Here is a 17,688-nt window from a genome sequence, read left to right as displayed (position 1 = left end):
CAGGCCAGTCACTGAATGTCATCCCACTGATATCTTCCTGGTCATAACGTCCCAGATGAACGTTCATACGCAACATTTGTCAGTCGGGTTTAGGAGTTTTTATATTAGTGCAGGTCTTGCATCTTGCCAAGGGTGACAGCACTAAACAAGCTGAATACTTTAAGCCACGGTTAAACATCCGTGTACAAGCTCCAGTTCCTTATATTCAAGTCGTATTTCAAGGCCAGGAAACCTGTGTTTTCACTCAAACTCACACACTGCATTTTTTTAGTCACATTGTAATAGGAACTAACATCATGAGGCATCATGGCAGAAAAGGTCAAAGCATCAGCCCTTCAGCTAATGATCAAGTAGCAAATGTACTAAAGAAAAACATGATGCAAAAAAAAAAAAAAAAATTAAATATTTAGCGAACACTTTGAAATTCTGAATTTTGGGATTTTACCAGATCATCCCCATCAGATTAGCTTTAACTTTTACCAAGTAGTTTAACCTGAGATGATGAACCAGAATAAAGTTTCACCTGTTCACTGTTGTCAGGCCTGTCACCAGGCACAGATGATTGCTTGGAGGTCCTCCTTTTTCTGCTTATGAAAATTGATAACAAATATATTATTTAGTTGACAGACTAACTGCTGACATCACTGATATTTAGGTTTAGTAAAACAGAGCTTCTCACCTTACAAGCAGGTAGACTGTCATAAGAAGGACAGCAAGGCTTAGTCCAATGACCACTGATTGCCAAGGAAAACCTGTGATCAAGTTAAAGAATTCAGGTTTATAAATGCTTTTGGTTCAAGTTAACATCAGAAAATGCATCAAGTTATGTCCTTAGGAATTCCTATCCTGCAATCATTATAACATCATTGTGAAAGTCTTGTTTAAGGCTCTAGAGTATTTCACATCTGGCTGCTATGCACAGTATAGAGTTTTGTCCTTTTGTACGTTGTTCATGTTCACTCAGTTGCCAATTTATATGAGATGCATTTACAGGACACACTACAGTTCTTGTGTCCTGCTGCCAACAGACCCTACAACCTTTATCACTGCAGATAAACTCAAACAACTGTACAGACTGCTTCACCAGTTTCATCCACATATAGTTTGTTTTAACATCTGATGTGCACATGTGCAGGGGGATCAGACAAATTAACCTGTAAAAACAGTCAAATATAATGTTGAGTTCTGACGTCCTCTTGTGTTCTGGGCTTCACAGTAATAATTCCCACTGTGTTCAGGTCTGAAGTCAGTGATTGTGAAGATCTGTCCTGAAGCTTTTGGTGAGTCTTCATTCTCCTTGTACCAGGTATAATTAGCTGCTGGGTTAGCATCACTGCTACAGGTCAGATTCACTGAACTACCCTCCACTATCTCAGCAGAGGGACTCACTGACACAGAGGGAAGCTGTGGAGGATCTGGGAAACAGAGACACAATTCAGTAACAGTACCAAAAAACAGCTTAACCAGCTTACAAAGCCTGGGATGAGCAGATCTTGGTCCCTGACTTTAACTGGCACCTAGTTTACATTACACCTGACCCCAATTCCTGCCCCTGAAGGTAATGGCTCTATGCCATTTCTCTGGGCTGTGCCTGAACAGATCCCATGAATGACGGCCCAGCTACAGGACGCTCCACTCCTAGGTCTGGCTCCAGAAAGGTTCCATGGTCCAGTGATCCAGGGAGCTAAGACGAAGGTTTTCAATTTACCAGTAAATCTACATTCCAACACTAACCTGTGGTCATGACCTCTGGGTAATGACTGAAGGAATAAGGTTGTTAATACAAGTGACTGAAATGAGTTTCCTCTGTCAGGTGGCAAAGGTCAGCCTTAGAGATACTGTAGGGTACTGCAGAACAAATAAACTCACATATTGGTACTTTACATCAGTTTTATCCTAAGACCTGTTTAAGATCTTTTGTACTTACACTGGACATCTATTGTTATACATGATGACTTGTTGTGCCCATATTGATTCTCTGACGTGCAGTAGTAGATCCCACTGTTCTCAGAGGTGATGGAGGAGAAATAATAACTGCCCCCTGACCCTTGATGCAGTGTTTGGTTCTTCCTGTACCAGGTATAATTAGCTGCTGGGTTAGCATCACTGCTACAGGTCAGATTCACTGAACTACCCTCCACTATCTCAGCAGAGGGACTCACTGACACAGAGGGTGGCTTTGGAGGATCTGGAGGAGATCATTCACTAATAATCAGTCCCACATTGTGAAGAGTGAAAAACCAAAAAAGTTAAAGTTCACAGGAGCCTACATTTCACATTAATGAAGGTGTCTTCAGACGTCCTCCTCCCCAGCTCGTTCTCAGCTGTACAGTAATACTGTCCAGAGTCAGAGGACTGGATGGAGCTGAAGACAAGCTGTGGTCCTTTGCTGACCACTGTTTGGTTCTTCCTGTACCAGGTATAATTAGCTGCTGAGTTACCATCACTGCTACAGATCAGAGTCACTGAACTTCCCTCCATGATTTCACTTTGTGGACTCACTGACACAGACGGCACCTTCAGAGCAGCTGCAGGAGAAAAACATCAAACAGTGAGTAGTGGAGCTTCTCTCCATATTGGACAGACCATAATGTTTTCACTTTCTACTTAGTTACATAGTGACTCAAACTCACACACTGGGGGGGAGCTGTAATCCTCATGTCCCTTTAAAGCACAAGAGATGATGTCTCCAGGATAAAACTGGTCTTTGTAAGAATTTTCCTCCTTGGTGATTTTCTCTCCGTTCTTGAACCAGACGTAGGAAAGACGAGCAGCTGGTCTGCAGCTGCTGTGACACTTGAGCTCCGCCTCAGTATGAGACTCCTGGACTGTTAGTCTGATCACCTGCACCTGGAGACCTGGACACATGAGGGACAGCTCATGATGATGCTGGATAACAGTAAATAAAAACTCATAGGTTAAAATGTTGTGAATGCAAACGGAAGGGGACACAAGCCAGTGTCTTCCTGTGCCAGTCCCAAGTCTTGTTTCAATGCATATGGTTGTGTCAGGAAGGGCATCCAATGTAAAACACATGCCAAATTAAAATTGCAAATCGTGACAATGGCTTCCATACCAGATCGGTCGGGACCCGGGTTAACAACGGCTGCCACTGGTGCTGTTGACCTACAGGTTACCAGTGGAAATTGGACTACTGTTGGTCGTAGTCGAAGAAGAAAAGGAGGAAGGTGTGTTCGTAGGCAGAGAGAGAAGAGGAAAGCTAAGAATGTAGGACTATGACAGGGAAGGCTAGAGAGTTGACTGACATGATGCAGAGAAGGAAGGTGGACATACTGTGTATACAGGAGACCAGGGGGAAAGGTAGCAAGGCCAGAAGCTTAAGAGCCGGCTTCAAGTTGTTCTACCATGGGTCAGATAGGAAGAGAAATGGAGTAGGAGTTATCCTGAAAGAGGAGTTTGTGAGGATGGAAATGGCTGCAGTTAACACTTTCATCCAGAAGAGGCAGGAACGTAAGAGCGGAGGTAGAAGCACTCAGGTGGACGACATCTTGTGTAGACGTTGTAATCTGAAAGAGATCAGTGACTGTAAAGCATTGATAGGGGAGAGTGTAGCCAGAAAACACAGGATGGTGGTGTGTAAAATGACTCTGGTGGTGAGGAAGATGAAGAGGACAAAGGCAGAGCAGAGGACGAAGTGGTGGAAGTTGAAAAAGGAAGAATGTTGTGTAATTTTCAGGGAGGAACTGAGACAGACTCTGGGTGGTTTGGAGGTGCTTCCAGATGGCTGGACTACTACAGCTAATGTGATCAGGGAGACAGGTAGGAGGGAACTTGGTGTGTCATCAGGAAAGAGGAAAGTGGACAAGGAGACTTGGTGTTGGAACGAGGAAGTTCAGGAGTGTATACAGAGAAAGAGGTTAGCTAAGAAGAAGTGGGACACAGAGGACTGAAGAGAGTAGACAGGAGTACAGGGAGATGCAGCGTAAGGTGAAGGTAGAGGTGGCAAAGGCCAAACAAGGAGCATATGAGGACTTGTATGTTATGTTGGACACTAAAGAGACAGAGGTGGATTTGTACAGGTTGGTGAGACAAAGAGATAGAGATGGGAAGGATGTGCAGCAGGTTAGAGTGATTAAAGATAGGGATGGAAATATATGGACAGGTGCCAGGAGTGTGATGGGAAGATGGAAGGAGAACTTTGAAGAGGTGATGAATGAGGAAAATGAAAGGGAACGAAGAGTAGAAGAGGTGACTGGTGTGGAGCAGGAAGTAGCAAAGATTAGTAAAAGTGAAGTGAGGAAGACGTTGAAGAGGATGAAGAGTGGAAAGGCAGTTGGTCCTGATGACAAACCTGTGGAGGTATGGAAGTGTCTAGGAGAGGTGGCAGTAGAGTTTCTGACTAGTTTGTCAGATCTTGGAGAGTGAGAGGATGCTGAGGACTGGAGGAGAAGTGTACTGGTGCCAATTTTTAAGAACAAGGGAGATGTGCAGAGCTGTGGCAACTACAGAGGAATAAAGCTGATGAGCCAAACAATGAAGTTGTGGGAAAGAGTAGTGGAAGCTCGGCTAAGGGCAGAGGTGAATATTTGTGAGCAGCAATATGGTTTCATGCTTAGAAAGAGTTCAACAGATTCAGTATTTGCTTTGAGGATGTTGATGGAGAAGTACAGAGAGGGTCAGAGGGAGTTGCATTGTTTCTTTGTAAATTTAGAGAAAGCGTATGACAGGGTGCAAAGAGAGGACCTGTGGTATTGTATGAGGACGTCTGGAGCAGCAGAGAAGTATGTTAGAGTGGTGCAGGACATGTATGAGAGCTGTAAGACAGTGGAGAGGTGCTGTAGGTGTGTGTAGGTTCGGCTTAGAGACAGTGGCACTGAAGAAAAGACAGGAGGCAGAGCTGGAGGTAGCAGAGCGTAAGATGTTGAGGTTCTGTTGGGGAGTGATGAGGATGGACAGGATCAGGAATGAGGACATCAGAGGGACAGCTCATGTTAGATGTGTTGGAGATAAAGTCAGAGAGGCCAGATTGAGGTGGTTTGGACATGTTTAGAGGAGAAACTGTGAATATATCAGTAGAAGGATGCTGAGGTTGGAGCTGCCAGGCAGGAGGTCTAGAGGAAGAGCAAAAAGGAGATTTATGGATGTAGTGAGGGAGGACATGAAGTTAGTTGGTGTGAGAGAAGAGGATGCAGAGGACAGAGTTAGATGGAGGCACATGATTCACTGTGGAGACCCCTGAAAGGGAACAGCCGAAAGGAAAAGAAGAAGACAAATCTGTAAAGCATTGATATATTTTTAAAGTCATGAATATGATAATGTCACATGAGATTACTGTATTAGAAAGTGGTGCTGAGATTTGAGTTGATCAGTACCTGTGACAGTCAGAGTTGTTCCAGGTAAACTGCTCCTCCATTCAAAGCTCTGTGTTATGAATTTGAAGTGATACTGGGCTGAATCTGTGTCTCTCAGGTCAGTGATTCTCAGAGTGGAGCGTCCTGTCTCTGTCTCAAAGACCCGAACACGACCTGAATACTGGGAGTCTTTACTAAGATCCTCAGGCTGTGAGGGATTCTGCCACTGACCACTACGTTCAGACCTGAACCAGAATTTAGATTTGACCTGATTATAACCATTGTAAGTACATGAAATGTTCACTGATGAACCTTTAGGGCCACAGATTCTTCTGTCAGTGTAAATTACTGTGTTGCAGGATTCACCATAAACACCTGAAAGATAAAACATTTAAAAATAGCACTTTTACAAAAGTCACTATATTTGTGTCACCGAGATGACAGATGTGAATTTAACTGTCTAGACTCTGTTACATCATTTCATCATTCTCAATGTTACACTTTGAGGACATTATTGTAATAAAATGTCCCTAAGGTGAAACATTAATAGTCAAGGTCACTGACAGAGTGAGATGCAAATGAAGGTTTTTATTATTCCAATGGTTTAAACAGAGACTAAATACACAACAATAAATCATATTGAATTGTATAATAATGTTCAGGTTTTAGTGCAGCCAGCAAAGTCAAAATGCAACATATTTAAAATTGTTGTGGTGCATCAGTGATTTTAAAATGTAACACAAAGACTTACAGACCACAGCAGATACTGTTCAGCTAGTGGATAAAATGTGGAGGAAACTCACACACTGAAGGAGAAGGACAATCCTCATGTCCTTTGACAGCACAGGAATAGCTGTCTGAATAATAGTTTCCAGGATATATTGATATTTCTTCATGATTTTCTCTCATGTTTTCTCCATTCTTGTACCAGATGTAGGAAGAATCAACTGGTAGACGACAACTGCTGTGACACTTCAGGTTAGTCCAGGTAGAAAATGATCTGACTATCACCTGCAGATCTGGATCTTTACAGAAACACATGTACACACACAGATAAATTACATAAATAAATATTTATATAAATTTAAAGTATAACATCAGTTTCTACCGATCAGTACCTGTGACAGTCAGAGTTGTTCCAGGTAAACTGCTCCTCCATTCAAAGCCCCATGTTATGAATTTGAAGTGATACTGGGCTGAATCTGTCTCTCTCAGGTCAGTGATTCTCAGAGTGGAGCGTCCTGTCTCTGTCTCAAAGACCTGAACACGACCTGAATACTGGGAGTCTTTACTAAGATCCTCAGGCTGTGAGAGATTCTGCCACTGATGACTACGTTCAGGACTGAACCAGAATTTAGATTTGACCTGATAATAACTGGTGTAAGTACATGAAATGTCCACTGATGAACCTTTGAAGACACAGATTCTTCTGTCAGTGTAATTCACTGTGTTGCAGATTTGTTCTTTTCCACCTGAAAGATAAAACATTTAAAACAGTCTTGTTACAGCTACATCTGTAACTGCAGTGATACACAGCAGTTGTATTGTTAAATTACTGACAGTTTTAAAGGTTCTGTACAGCTCAATGCAAACAGATGGTGTATCGCGATTCTGGTAAATCGGACCCAAGTGAGGATACGGTGAGAGGGACTGAACTCATAAACACGTTTATTGGTAAAAATTAACATAGAACAGAAGTCGCTCCTAACAAGAGGGTAGAGGAAAATATAACTGACAAATTATAACAAAAATACATCCCACTAAGCCAAAATCACTGTCAGGATCTGGCCGGGAACTGTGAGGAAGGCTGGACTTAAATAGTGAGGGGAACAGGTGCAAACAATGAGGGATAATGAAGGTAAAGTTAAGGAACAGAACTAGAAGCAGGAAGTGGGGAAAAGGGGCTAAAAATAAAAGTCCAAAGGGAGGAAGTGCATTGGGACTGTCGGATCATGACATGGTGTTAATGTGGAAAAAGACACAGTCATGGGACAGTGTTCTAGTTTTACTGTGGATTAAACTCACACACTGAGGTAGAGGGGAAGTCCTCACGTCCTTTAAGAGCACAGGTATAACTGTCTGTTTGATTAAGTTTGTCTGGATATAAAGATGTTTCTCCCCAAGTTTTCTGTCCATTCTTGTACCAGATGTAGGACGGAGGATCAGGTGAACCACAACTGCTGGAACATTCGAGCTGTGTCATAGAAAACCACTGTAGCTGTAGAGCTGGATTTGTCAAGAAGGGAGAAAAAAGAAAATGTGTAAATGTCCTAAATCCACATGTATGATCATTTTGTTCTCCCTGGAAAACAAAATATAATTAATTGATATAACAATTAAAAACTTTAACTGAGAATGTTACTGTTTTATCGCGAGAACAAAGTTTACACTTATATATTCACACCACAGTTTTAATGATCTTGACAAATAAAAAAACAAAGGTTGTGGTTAAAATTGTTACGTTTGACAATCAAAGTGACTCCAGGTTCACCAGTGTATCTCCCTCCTGGTTGGTTTGTGATGAATCTGAAATAGTAGACGTCTGAGTCGGTCTTTCTCAGGTCTGTTATTCTCAGACTGCAGGTGTTTTTATTACAGGAAACCTGCAGACGACCTGCAAACACTGAGGACAATCTCAGGTCCACATGTTTATAGTCATTAACTTTAGTACACCAGAACGTGTCTTCAACCGTAGTAACAATGTCTCCTGTCCTGGATGGGTACGTGTAAGTACAGTGAATGTCCACTGTTGATCCTTCTAAGACACAGATGTCAGTAGAGGTGTAAGTTACTCCCCAGTCATTCTGACCATGTACCACTGTAACACAGAACAGCAGAAACAACAATCACATTTTAGATTTTGTAGATGTGATACAGTATATAAACCTGCAAGTGAACTGAATCCATGGATTCAGGAGTCTATTCCCACTGTGACAGGGTGGGAGGCAGAGTCCACCCTGGACAGGCCTCCAGTCCACCTCAGGGCCGACACAGAGAGACGTCCACACCCACTGGTAATTTAAAGTTACCATTTATCTAACATGCATGTTTGTGGACTGTGGAAGGAACCAGAGAAACTCACATAAGCACTGGGAGAACATGCAAACTACACACAGTAAGGATGCAGACAACCAGGGATTTGATTCTTGTAGCCGGGAGGCAGCAGCACTAACCGCTCGACCACCGTGCTGCCCAAAAGAACTGAATTCAAAATTCTATTTTGACTCTTACATCATCCCACTGTGGAAACCAATGATATGATGAGAAATATGATGCTTTACAGTCAAAAAGTGGCTCATTATGCAAGTTGATGTGGTATTTATCTATGTTCACTTAGTACTTGTCTTAAAGTACTGTGGTTTTAGCTGATTCATTCAACAGGTTTCCACTGCTTCCTACAGTGGTATGGTCACATAGTAAAGCAGTCACCTCATACCATCAAAGCTGTGTTGAGATCATAAGAAAAAGCCTTTAGACACCATCTGTAACATGTTTTTAAAAAATGATGAATCTTCCAGTTTCATTTTTGCAAGTGTTACATACTGTGAATTTAAACATGTACATCAACAAACAGGGAGTTTTCATACTAATAGAAGAACATGTAACTACATTTAATTTCAAAGGAAATAACCTGTATCATTACTTAACATGTCTTTCATAGAACAAACATCATGTACATGATTACATTTTAGATTTTAAATAATTTTGTTAATTTGCTGCTTTCTATGAAACACCAAATGCTTCATAAACAGACTTGACAATGAATATCAATTCTTTTCATGTACTAGACATTTAATCAATAAGGCTACAGAGATTGAGTATTGCTCGCCTGATGATTAAAGAACAACATTCCTATATACACAGTAGAATGTAAGGATGACACATGTACTTGATGAAACTCTGCTGCACATTGTGATAGAAATGTTTCCTCTTGGAAGAATTGTAGACAGATCTCAGCGTGATGAACCATCTCAGTTTAATACATGCCGGCATGGAGAAGAACACATGGATGTTGAGTGTTGTTTCTTACTTGTATCCCAAACCCCTTCTATTTATACTTAAACCCAAGACAGGAACCACCCTCACAAAACATGAATGAAGAAAGCAGGTGCATGCAGTTGACAGTCATCACTCTTGTCCCTTTCTAGGTTATCTGAAGATGTCAGTAAATAAAACCCTTTTATTGTCCCCTCTTTTAGATCTTGTGACCCCAGGACCCACTATCTGCTACATTGCTTTGGGCCTTGTAACATAAAATGCCTGCTGTGATCTCAAACATTCCTCCAAACACGACCCAGCCACGACCCTGCTAATTATCCAACCATATGACTAAATTTACTCTATTCCCTCACAACATTTACTCCACTACACTGCAGAGGAAAACTGATTGTCACGTGTTTTTGATGGGTTGCTCAAATCCCAAAACTTGGGCCTGAATTCCAAAACTGCACGCTGACAAAACAAGATGAGTAATGCAAGCACAGGCAGGCAGCAACAGCATGAAAAGGCTAAAAAGAAGCTGAAGACCCCAAACAGGCTCCTAGAGAACCTGAGTAACTAACAACACTGGGATCCGGTGGAAGAGTGGGTGAGAGAAGGTGACCGGAAACAGACGTACAGCCTGGGGCCAGTTCTTGATCATTTTCATGTAAAGAAGCCAATTTCTTTTTGGGCCCTTGGAAATAATAGCACATAGTGACCTTAACACTGAGCAGCTGCTGAGACAGAGCAGTTTTTTTTTTTTTTTAAATGTGCTCTGCATTAATCACTTCCCCTTTTTTAAAAAACAACATTATCTGTCTGCATTCTACTAAAAATAATTTAGTTTTTTGATTTTTTCCATTCTGCAGACTTTTGCTGCAGCTGTAAAATTTCCCCACTGTGATACGAATAAAAGGTTTCTCTCATCTTAAATCCAATCAGCACAGGCTGCTCTGAATAGGACTAATATACATTTAACATACATTGGAAACATAAAATACTGTACACATACCTGATTTAGAGAAAACACATACAAAAATTACAGCTGCTACTGCTGTTAAACTCATAGCTGCTCCTCTCCAGTCTGCGAGCGGCTTCAGGGAACAAAAATATTAGAGGATAGTTAATGTATTAGTCACATCACAAATGTCTACGTGCTTAAAAGAAGGAAGATGTCTGCAATTGTAATCTTCCTCTGTGCTCAGGAGCGTAAAAAAAAAAGGACACCAAACTTCCTTCCTCCTCATTAATAAACACCGTGAAGCGGAAGGCAGAAAATGTTTTGCTTGTTGTTAAACCAAATGTAAACGACAACTTTAAATATATATAAAAGAAAGAATTAGAGAGCGATTTTGTGAACTTCAGTATCCAAAGCTCATTACCGATATTCAAAGACAAGATTCATTTTCTTCTCTTCCTTTTTTTAAAATTTTTTAATTTTTTTAATTATTACAGGAAGAAGTGTCTCAGTGATGCACAAGTTTGAAAACAGAAAATAATGAGTCACATGTCATTACAGTAAAAATGGGACACTGACTTTAGAGACGTCCTGCATTAACAGACACAAAATGTCTGATGCTACTTTAGGACTATGACTTAAAACTATGTCAAAAAAAGAATGAAATGTTTTAATTTTATCACACCACATTCAGAGCTGTGATCAACACAGTCTCCACCCTGTGATGTTTCCTAATAACGACAAAACTTTCATCACTGCAGCTTCTTTATTTAGTTTGCATCGGTTTATTTCAGTTGAACACAAGCAGGTCTCCTTTTAGACTCTGTGGTTACTGTGTTCGAGGACTTTACAATTACACACAGTGCTCAGATGTCCCAGCTGAGACAAGGAAGATGCCCACTGAGGGGGGGACTTGTAGAGACAAGCCAGGTACAGTAAAGCAGACAAGAAGAGACATGTGGAGAAGCTGGAGATGCCCTCAGCCCATGATTCTCCTCAGTTTGGAAAGACTTCTGGGAAATCAGTGTAGAAAAGAAGCCCCCTCCCCACTGAAAACAATCAACTGGCAGAAAATCTTACATTGCAGATTTGAAAAGACAAAGGTTCACAAATGGTCCCTACCACTCTTCTTACCCCCTTGGGTCCCTCCAACCTCTCTCACCTTTGAAGTCCTCCCTCCCTGCAGCAGGCAGACTTTGTCACATATGCACAGACCAACTAGACCCTGTAAACACGGACATATTCAACAGGCCAATACAACCCTGTACAGTGACTGCACCTCCTCCAGTTCCTGTGTCAAGCTGGATTAATCTAGGACGGAGACGACCTGCCACAGCCAGTGTTGGTTCAGTTTTACACTGCCTTAGTGGATTCCCTCCCCAACAACATCCATCCCTGTCCGGTCCAGCACTGAAACCTAACATGACGTTCAGAGACTGCAGTTCATCATACAATCAGCCAAAAAGATCAACTGCTGCAAACTTTTCCTCCTCCTGTTGAGCAGCTGCACATCTCCCAGGACAAGCGACAGGCAAGGAAGTTTTGGATCCCAGCTCTCCGACTTACAACACCATGTTCACTGCATCCATTATATCAGGATATAATGCTGATAGTAGATGCATCCACTTGTGATGGGAAGATGGAAGGAGAACTTTGAAGAGTTGATGAATGAAAGGGAAATGAAAGGGAACGAAGAGAAGAAGAGGTGACTGGTGTGGAGCAGGAAATAGCAAAGATTAGTAAGAGTGAAGTGAGGAGGACATTGAAGAGGATGAAGAGTGGAAAGGCAGTTGGTCCTGATGACAAACCTGTGGAGGTATGGAAGTGTCTAGGAGAGGTGGCAGTAGAGTTTCTGACTAGTTTGTTCAACAAGATCTTGGAGAGTGCGAGGTTGCTGAGGACTGAAGGAGAAGTGTACTGGTGCCCAGTTTTAAGAACAAGGGAGATGAGCAGAGCTGTGGCAACTACAGCGGAATAAAGCTGATTAGCCAAACAATGAAGTACTAAGAAAGAGTAGTGGAAGCTCGGCTAAGGGCAGAGGTGAACATCTGTGAGCAGCAATATGGTTTCATGCCTAGAAAGAGAACAACAGATTCAGTATTTGCTTTGAGGATGCTGATGGAGAAGTACAGAGAAGGTCAGAGGGAGTTGCATTGTGTCTTTGTAGATTTAGAGAAAGTGTATGACAGGGTGCAGAGAGAGGAGCTGTGGTATTGTATGAGGACGTCTGGAGCGGCAGAGAAGTATGTTAGAGTGGTGCAGGACATGTATGAGAGCTGTAAGACAGTGGAGAGGTGCTGTAGGTGTGTGTAGGTTGGGCTTAGAGACAGTGGCACTGAAGAAAAGACAGGAGGCAGAGCTGGAGGTAGCAGAGCTTAAGATGTTGAGGTTCTCTTTGGGAGTGACGAGGATGGACAGGATCAGGAATGAGGACATCAGAGGGACAGCTCATGTTAGATGTGTTGGAGATAAAGTCAGAGAGGCCAGATTGAGGTGGTTTGGACATGTTCAGAGGAGAAACTGTGAATATATCAGTAGAAGGATGTTGAGGTTGGAGCTGCCAGGCAGGAGGTCTAGAGGAAGACCGAAGAGGAGATTTATGGATGTAGTGAGAGAGGACATGAAGTTAGTTGGTGTGAGAGAAGAGGATGCAGAGGACAGAGTTAGATGGAGGTACATGATTCGCTGTGGCTAATACTAAAACTTGCAACGATCAGATGATTTTTATTTTCACGACTGTAAAGTGCAGACACAGGTCAGACTAAGCTACTCCCCAATCTTTCCTGGAACTATTACTTTCAGTTCATTGCCTCTGTTCTGCAAGTGACTCCTTGAAGTGATATGTGTCTCTTCGGGGTTTATGACCTTTGTGCAAACATGGGTCATAAACCCCGTCAGCATTTTTAAACAGCCTGATTTTTCTTGGAATTGTCAAGTAAAAGAACTGATCAGAAAACAGAAACATCTGCCACAACTACACTGCTGAAAACAAAGGGCTAAGTTGACAGGACCCTGGTTTTCCTTCATCCTAACATGCTCCTTTACTGGTATCTAGTGGCAGCAACATGGAATTACAACTGTTTCACCTGATGTATCATGTTTCAATTTAGTTAAACAGCAACTTTTATACTGTATTAAATGAAAAATACCCACTTCCCAAGCACCATTGAGTGCTGCTGCAGTCACCTGCTTATATTTGTTTAGTGCCCTGAAGTCATGATCACCGGTGAAGTGACACTGCTAATTTTCCCATCAGGCATCACTGTTCCAATGATGTTCATTTTGTGCTCGCACAGGAATAATAGACAGTGCTCTGCTTCTTCCCTTCAGATTACTAATTGAGCCAAACTAATATAAACAATAAATCTCTGAGTAATTTGTATGTTAATGAAAATGTTTCTATTCTTTTAGTAACTAACAATACAGCACACAAAAATTTGCTTTTGCATAAACACTGAAAAAAACAAAACACTAAGAATAGTTGGGGCAACAACAGTACTTGAATTTAGCTTCACACTTTGGATTATTAAATTGGCTTCGTTTAGTTCCAATATATGTAAGTGTCAGACTTTATGGTTGAACCTAAAAACAGAGGCAGGAGGAGTCAGACAGTAGTGGATTTAATTAAGCAACATCACATTGGAGGGAGTGCGACCACATCACAGTCATGTTGATATTCAGTACAACAGCATGACCTCGAGTGTGAAATGGCTTTTATACTGTTCTACAAACGCTATTTATTATTTGACTGCAATAAGCAACAACAGATATTATTTAATCAGTTTTGAGATCCGCCAACACAAACAGATCTGAAACTGTACCTGACTTGACTGTTGCTAAGCAACATAAGCAAGCAGATGCCTGCACACTAGATTATCTCCAGAGTACAGCAAATGGTGAACAGCTGTTTTGATTCTTGTACATTTATCTGTATGTGTAGAGACATGCGGCACCTTATTAACTCCAGCTCCAAGTTTCTCCAGTGCAGAAACCTAATTGGAAGTCTCTGCTGGCTCCACTGTCCAAGGGATCAGTCAAAGACCAGCATCAAACTTTTAGACCAATAGCTGCTGGTTTTGAAGGTTCAAGCTTTCCTGAGAAGAGATTTGGAAAAGAAACATGTGAGTGAAATTTTCAGGCTTGACAAGCCTTGAAGCGTCACACTTCTGGTTGATGTTGCCCGAGACAAGGGTTTGAAAACACCAGAGATGTGGCAGATTTGTTTAGCTGGTCTACACCAAAAGACTACAGATCTTTACAGAGAATTGGAAAAGTCTGTAGAACTTTGCCGACCTGTGTCGGTTCTGTGCTGCGAGCAGTAATCGACAAGTAACGAGCTCGACCTTGTGGATCAAGTTGTTGAATTTAACCCCAACCAGAAATGTCAACATGTCAATAACTTGTCAGCTGTTAGGTGTCGTCTTGGTCTCGTGATGTCATAATTTGAACAGCATGATGATGAAGAGGAAAATACAAACTGTCACTGAAGTAGAACATTCAGTGGTCAATGAATCAAGGTGTGATTTTTGCATTTAATCGTCTTGTAGGTTCACAGTAGTGGATTCAAAAGTTTAGAGGTTAAGTTCACCTGTAAAGGTTATAGTGCATTTTAGGTGAATTCTGAAGTTTCACCCGAAACTCGAATAATATCCCAAAACTTTTTGCGTGAGGCGTAAACTCAGTAGCAACCTGGCAAGAAGAATCCTCGCGTGCGTGAATCCGCCAAATGAACAGCTTGGTCCCACAGTTCACTGCTGCATCTTTTGTCTCCAATAAGTTTTTAGTGAGTTTTCAGACCTGCAGTAATGCTACAGTTTTATGTGTTGGAAGAATCCAAATCTTTGTGCAGTTATAGTGTTTGGAGGGTGTTTAAGTAGTTCCCTCACCTGTGCCCACTCACTGCCATCAGTCTGTGCTTCTACTGAAGGTTTGCACAGACGTATACTGACTTCTTTCCTTCTCCTCGTTCTTTCCTGACGACCATTTATTTAAAGCAAACGTTATTTCCGGGAAAACGTCAATTTTTTTCCAGCGTGGTTTGATCCAACGTATCAGTAAACCAGCGAAACGACTCTTGTCCACTCAAATTGCTTGGTCGGTTTTATTAACAAGAAATTACAGCAGTCAGCAGATGTGTTGGACTAGGACTAAGAAAACTAAATCACCAATCACCAAACAAAGTAGGGATCGCAATACTAACTGAGAAACAGGCCACACGTGAGGGTGAAGAGGTGAACAAAACTCAAAAGAGTAAATCATACAAGACCAAAACCACAACAGTAACAGATAATTCACTTTACAGTTCACAAACCGATTAACACGAGAGAAAATAAAATCAATAAAACTTCTCTGTCACCAGTAATATTTCAACTACTATCAGAGAATCCACACAGAATCACACGAATACTATAAGGGACAGGCAACAAAGGAATATCTACGATAAGATCTGACAGGGAGTTGATCCAGTAACTTTTACTCAAGTGGTGTTTAAAACTGTCTGTAGGACAGGGGAGAAAAACCAAAGCTGAACAATAGACAAAGTGGATGAGGACGTTAGAGACCAGGGGACACGAAGACATACACAGATAAAGGCTGTGTGAATGTGGGCTGACTGAGGATTGTGGGGATTGTTGAATAATCAGGAGCCAGAAGTGGCAAAGGGACAAAAAAAAGTTGGGACTCTTATATTTATTTCAGATTAACAATTTCCATTACCCCACAAATAACCTCTTAAAAACTACTGAAAAGTAAAATTTTTTTCCCCCATCTTCTTCCCTGTGCCATAAATAAACAGTGATTCTTTACAACTTAAATTTTAGTTTAAAAAAATTAAAATAATTATACACTTAACAAATCGTGACTCATTTGGAATTAGAGTAAATGCAAAAAGACAAAAACCTAGATTCCCAAACAAAGTCCCATAAATCAGATGTTGAACAACAGTAAATACTGATGCACATTTAGTGAAGCTCAGCTTCACTTCCCTGAACAAACCCAAATAAATTATAGATTTAAAGTGCGTTTTTCTTTGCTACTCAGCATAAAAAAAACGTGGAGCACGTTCCGCTGTGGTGACCCCTGAGGGAACAAGCCGAAAGCCGTTGAACTTTTGATACAGATTCTTAAATATACAATATGTATCCTATGCTAACACTCACATGAGCCTCTAAATACATTTGCTCAGCAGCTTCGCTAGGACTGAGCTTGTCACTTACAGGACATCAAGCTAGTCCAGGCCTGCAGAAGCAGCAGCCAACAGAATAAAGTTAACAAAGAACATTACGGTGTTATGCCAATAAAATGATAAAAAATCTAATCACACACTGAACTGCTGGTCTGCTTTCAATGTGTTAAATCATATACATGAGATAAAAAAAACTGATGTTCAGTGTAAAGAGTTTTGTGAAGTTTGAATTAAATGAAATGACGTTTGTATCCACATCATCTTCTGTGCTACTTCCTTTTTGGTCCTTTTTTTCATTCGATCATCCCTCTGCTTTAACAGCATCTGAGGAAAATCACATTTAGATGAGGTCATTTTCATAACTGAATTTGAGCAGAGCCTGTTTTGTGTTTTTTCCACATGTAGGAGACGAGAACCTGACTCTTCTTCACAGCAGGTCTCCCTGCTCCTCTGTGTTGTCAGTCTGTGCTTCAGGGAGGGTCTTCAATGCTGAGACGTTTTCATAATCAGTACGAAGGTCTGACTGATGGTGAGAGACGAAAAGATGAACATGTCTTTACTATTAAATTTAAAACACTTTTTGCTGACATTGTGGTTAAAGTACATAGACATCACTGCTTTTCATCCATTTTTTCCTTTTAAAATGAAGTTGATCAGATATTGACAACTCATTGATGTGCTTGCTATATATGTTATCAATACAACCTCTCACCTTAATCATCTCTACAGGTTCATTCAGGACAGTTTTTTGGCTCACAAGTTTCTTCTTCCTGGACTAATTAGGAAACTAAATTCACTCCGTCAAAAGGGAGGTGAGTTGACAAAGGCTTACTCCGCCATTTAAGGGGTGTGAAAAATTAACACAGTGAAAGAGAACTAAGACAGTCAATAAAAGTGTGAGTGTGAATGCCACTTGTGAAGAAGGGAGGAAGGAAGGAAAACTGACTGTGTCAACGTAATTCTGAGTGTTGATGATAAACACAGAAGTGGATTTGAACTAGGTCCTGACAAAGGCACGTAGCCTGTAAAGGACAAAAAGTCGACATAATGGGAAACTCAGAGTAAGCCTGCCTACGAGGGGGATGCAAAGTATATGGATAAATTCAGACCAGGCAGCACTAGTTATTTACCACAATGGGAAAAGAGACATCAGTTTGATGGCAAATTAATGATTACAAATTGTCAAGCTCTAGCAGGGAAGTTTTAAGTGCCTTCCATTAATTTTCTATGGGAAGAAAGTTGATAAAAAGTGA

General features: G+C 41.2%; 1 protein-coding gene across 1 annotated transcript; it reads right to left on the bottom strand.

Annotated features, from left to right (window-relative positions):
- Nucleotides 1-1,509: 1,509 nt before the first annotated feature.
- On the bottom strand, nucleotides 1,510-10,609 carry LOC137124682 (uncharacterized). The gene is made up of 9 exons (XM_067499774.1): nucleotides 10,306-10,609; nucleotides 7,774-8,130; nucleotides 7,338-7,538; nucleotides 6,431-6,784; nucleotides 6,116-6,337; nucleotides 5,334-5,687; nucleotides 2,634-2,858; nucleotides 2,271-2,528; nucleotides 1,510-2,188 (listed from the first exon to the last, which is right to left on the bottom strand). Exons 1-9 carry the CDS (start codon nucleotides 10,358-10,360, stop codon nucleotides 1,908-1,910), a joined length of 2,307 nt encoding a protein of 768 aa, XP_067355875.1. The 5' UTR covers nucleotides 10,361-10,609; the 3' UTR covers nucleotides 1,510-1,907.
- Nucleotides 10,610-17,688: the final 7,079 nt, after the last annotated feature.

The sequence above is a fragment of the Channa argus genome, chromosome 3 (genome assembly GCF_033026475.1).
Source record: "Channa argus isolate prfri chromosome 3, Channa argus male v1.0, whole genome shotgun sequence".
In the NCBI taxonomy this organism is placed as follows: domain Eukaryota; kingdom Metazoa; phylum Chordata; class Actinopteri; order Anabantiformes; family Channidae; genus Channa; species Channa argus.
The sequence above is the reverse complement of the archived record's forward strand: the minus strand, read 5'-3'. Positions and strand labels throughout refer to the sequence as shown.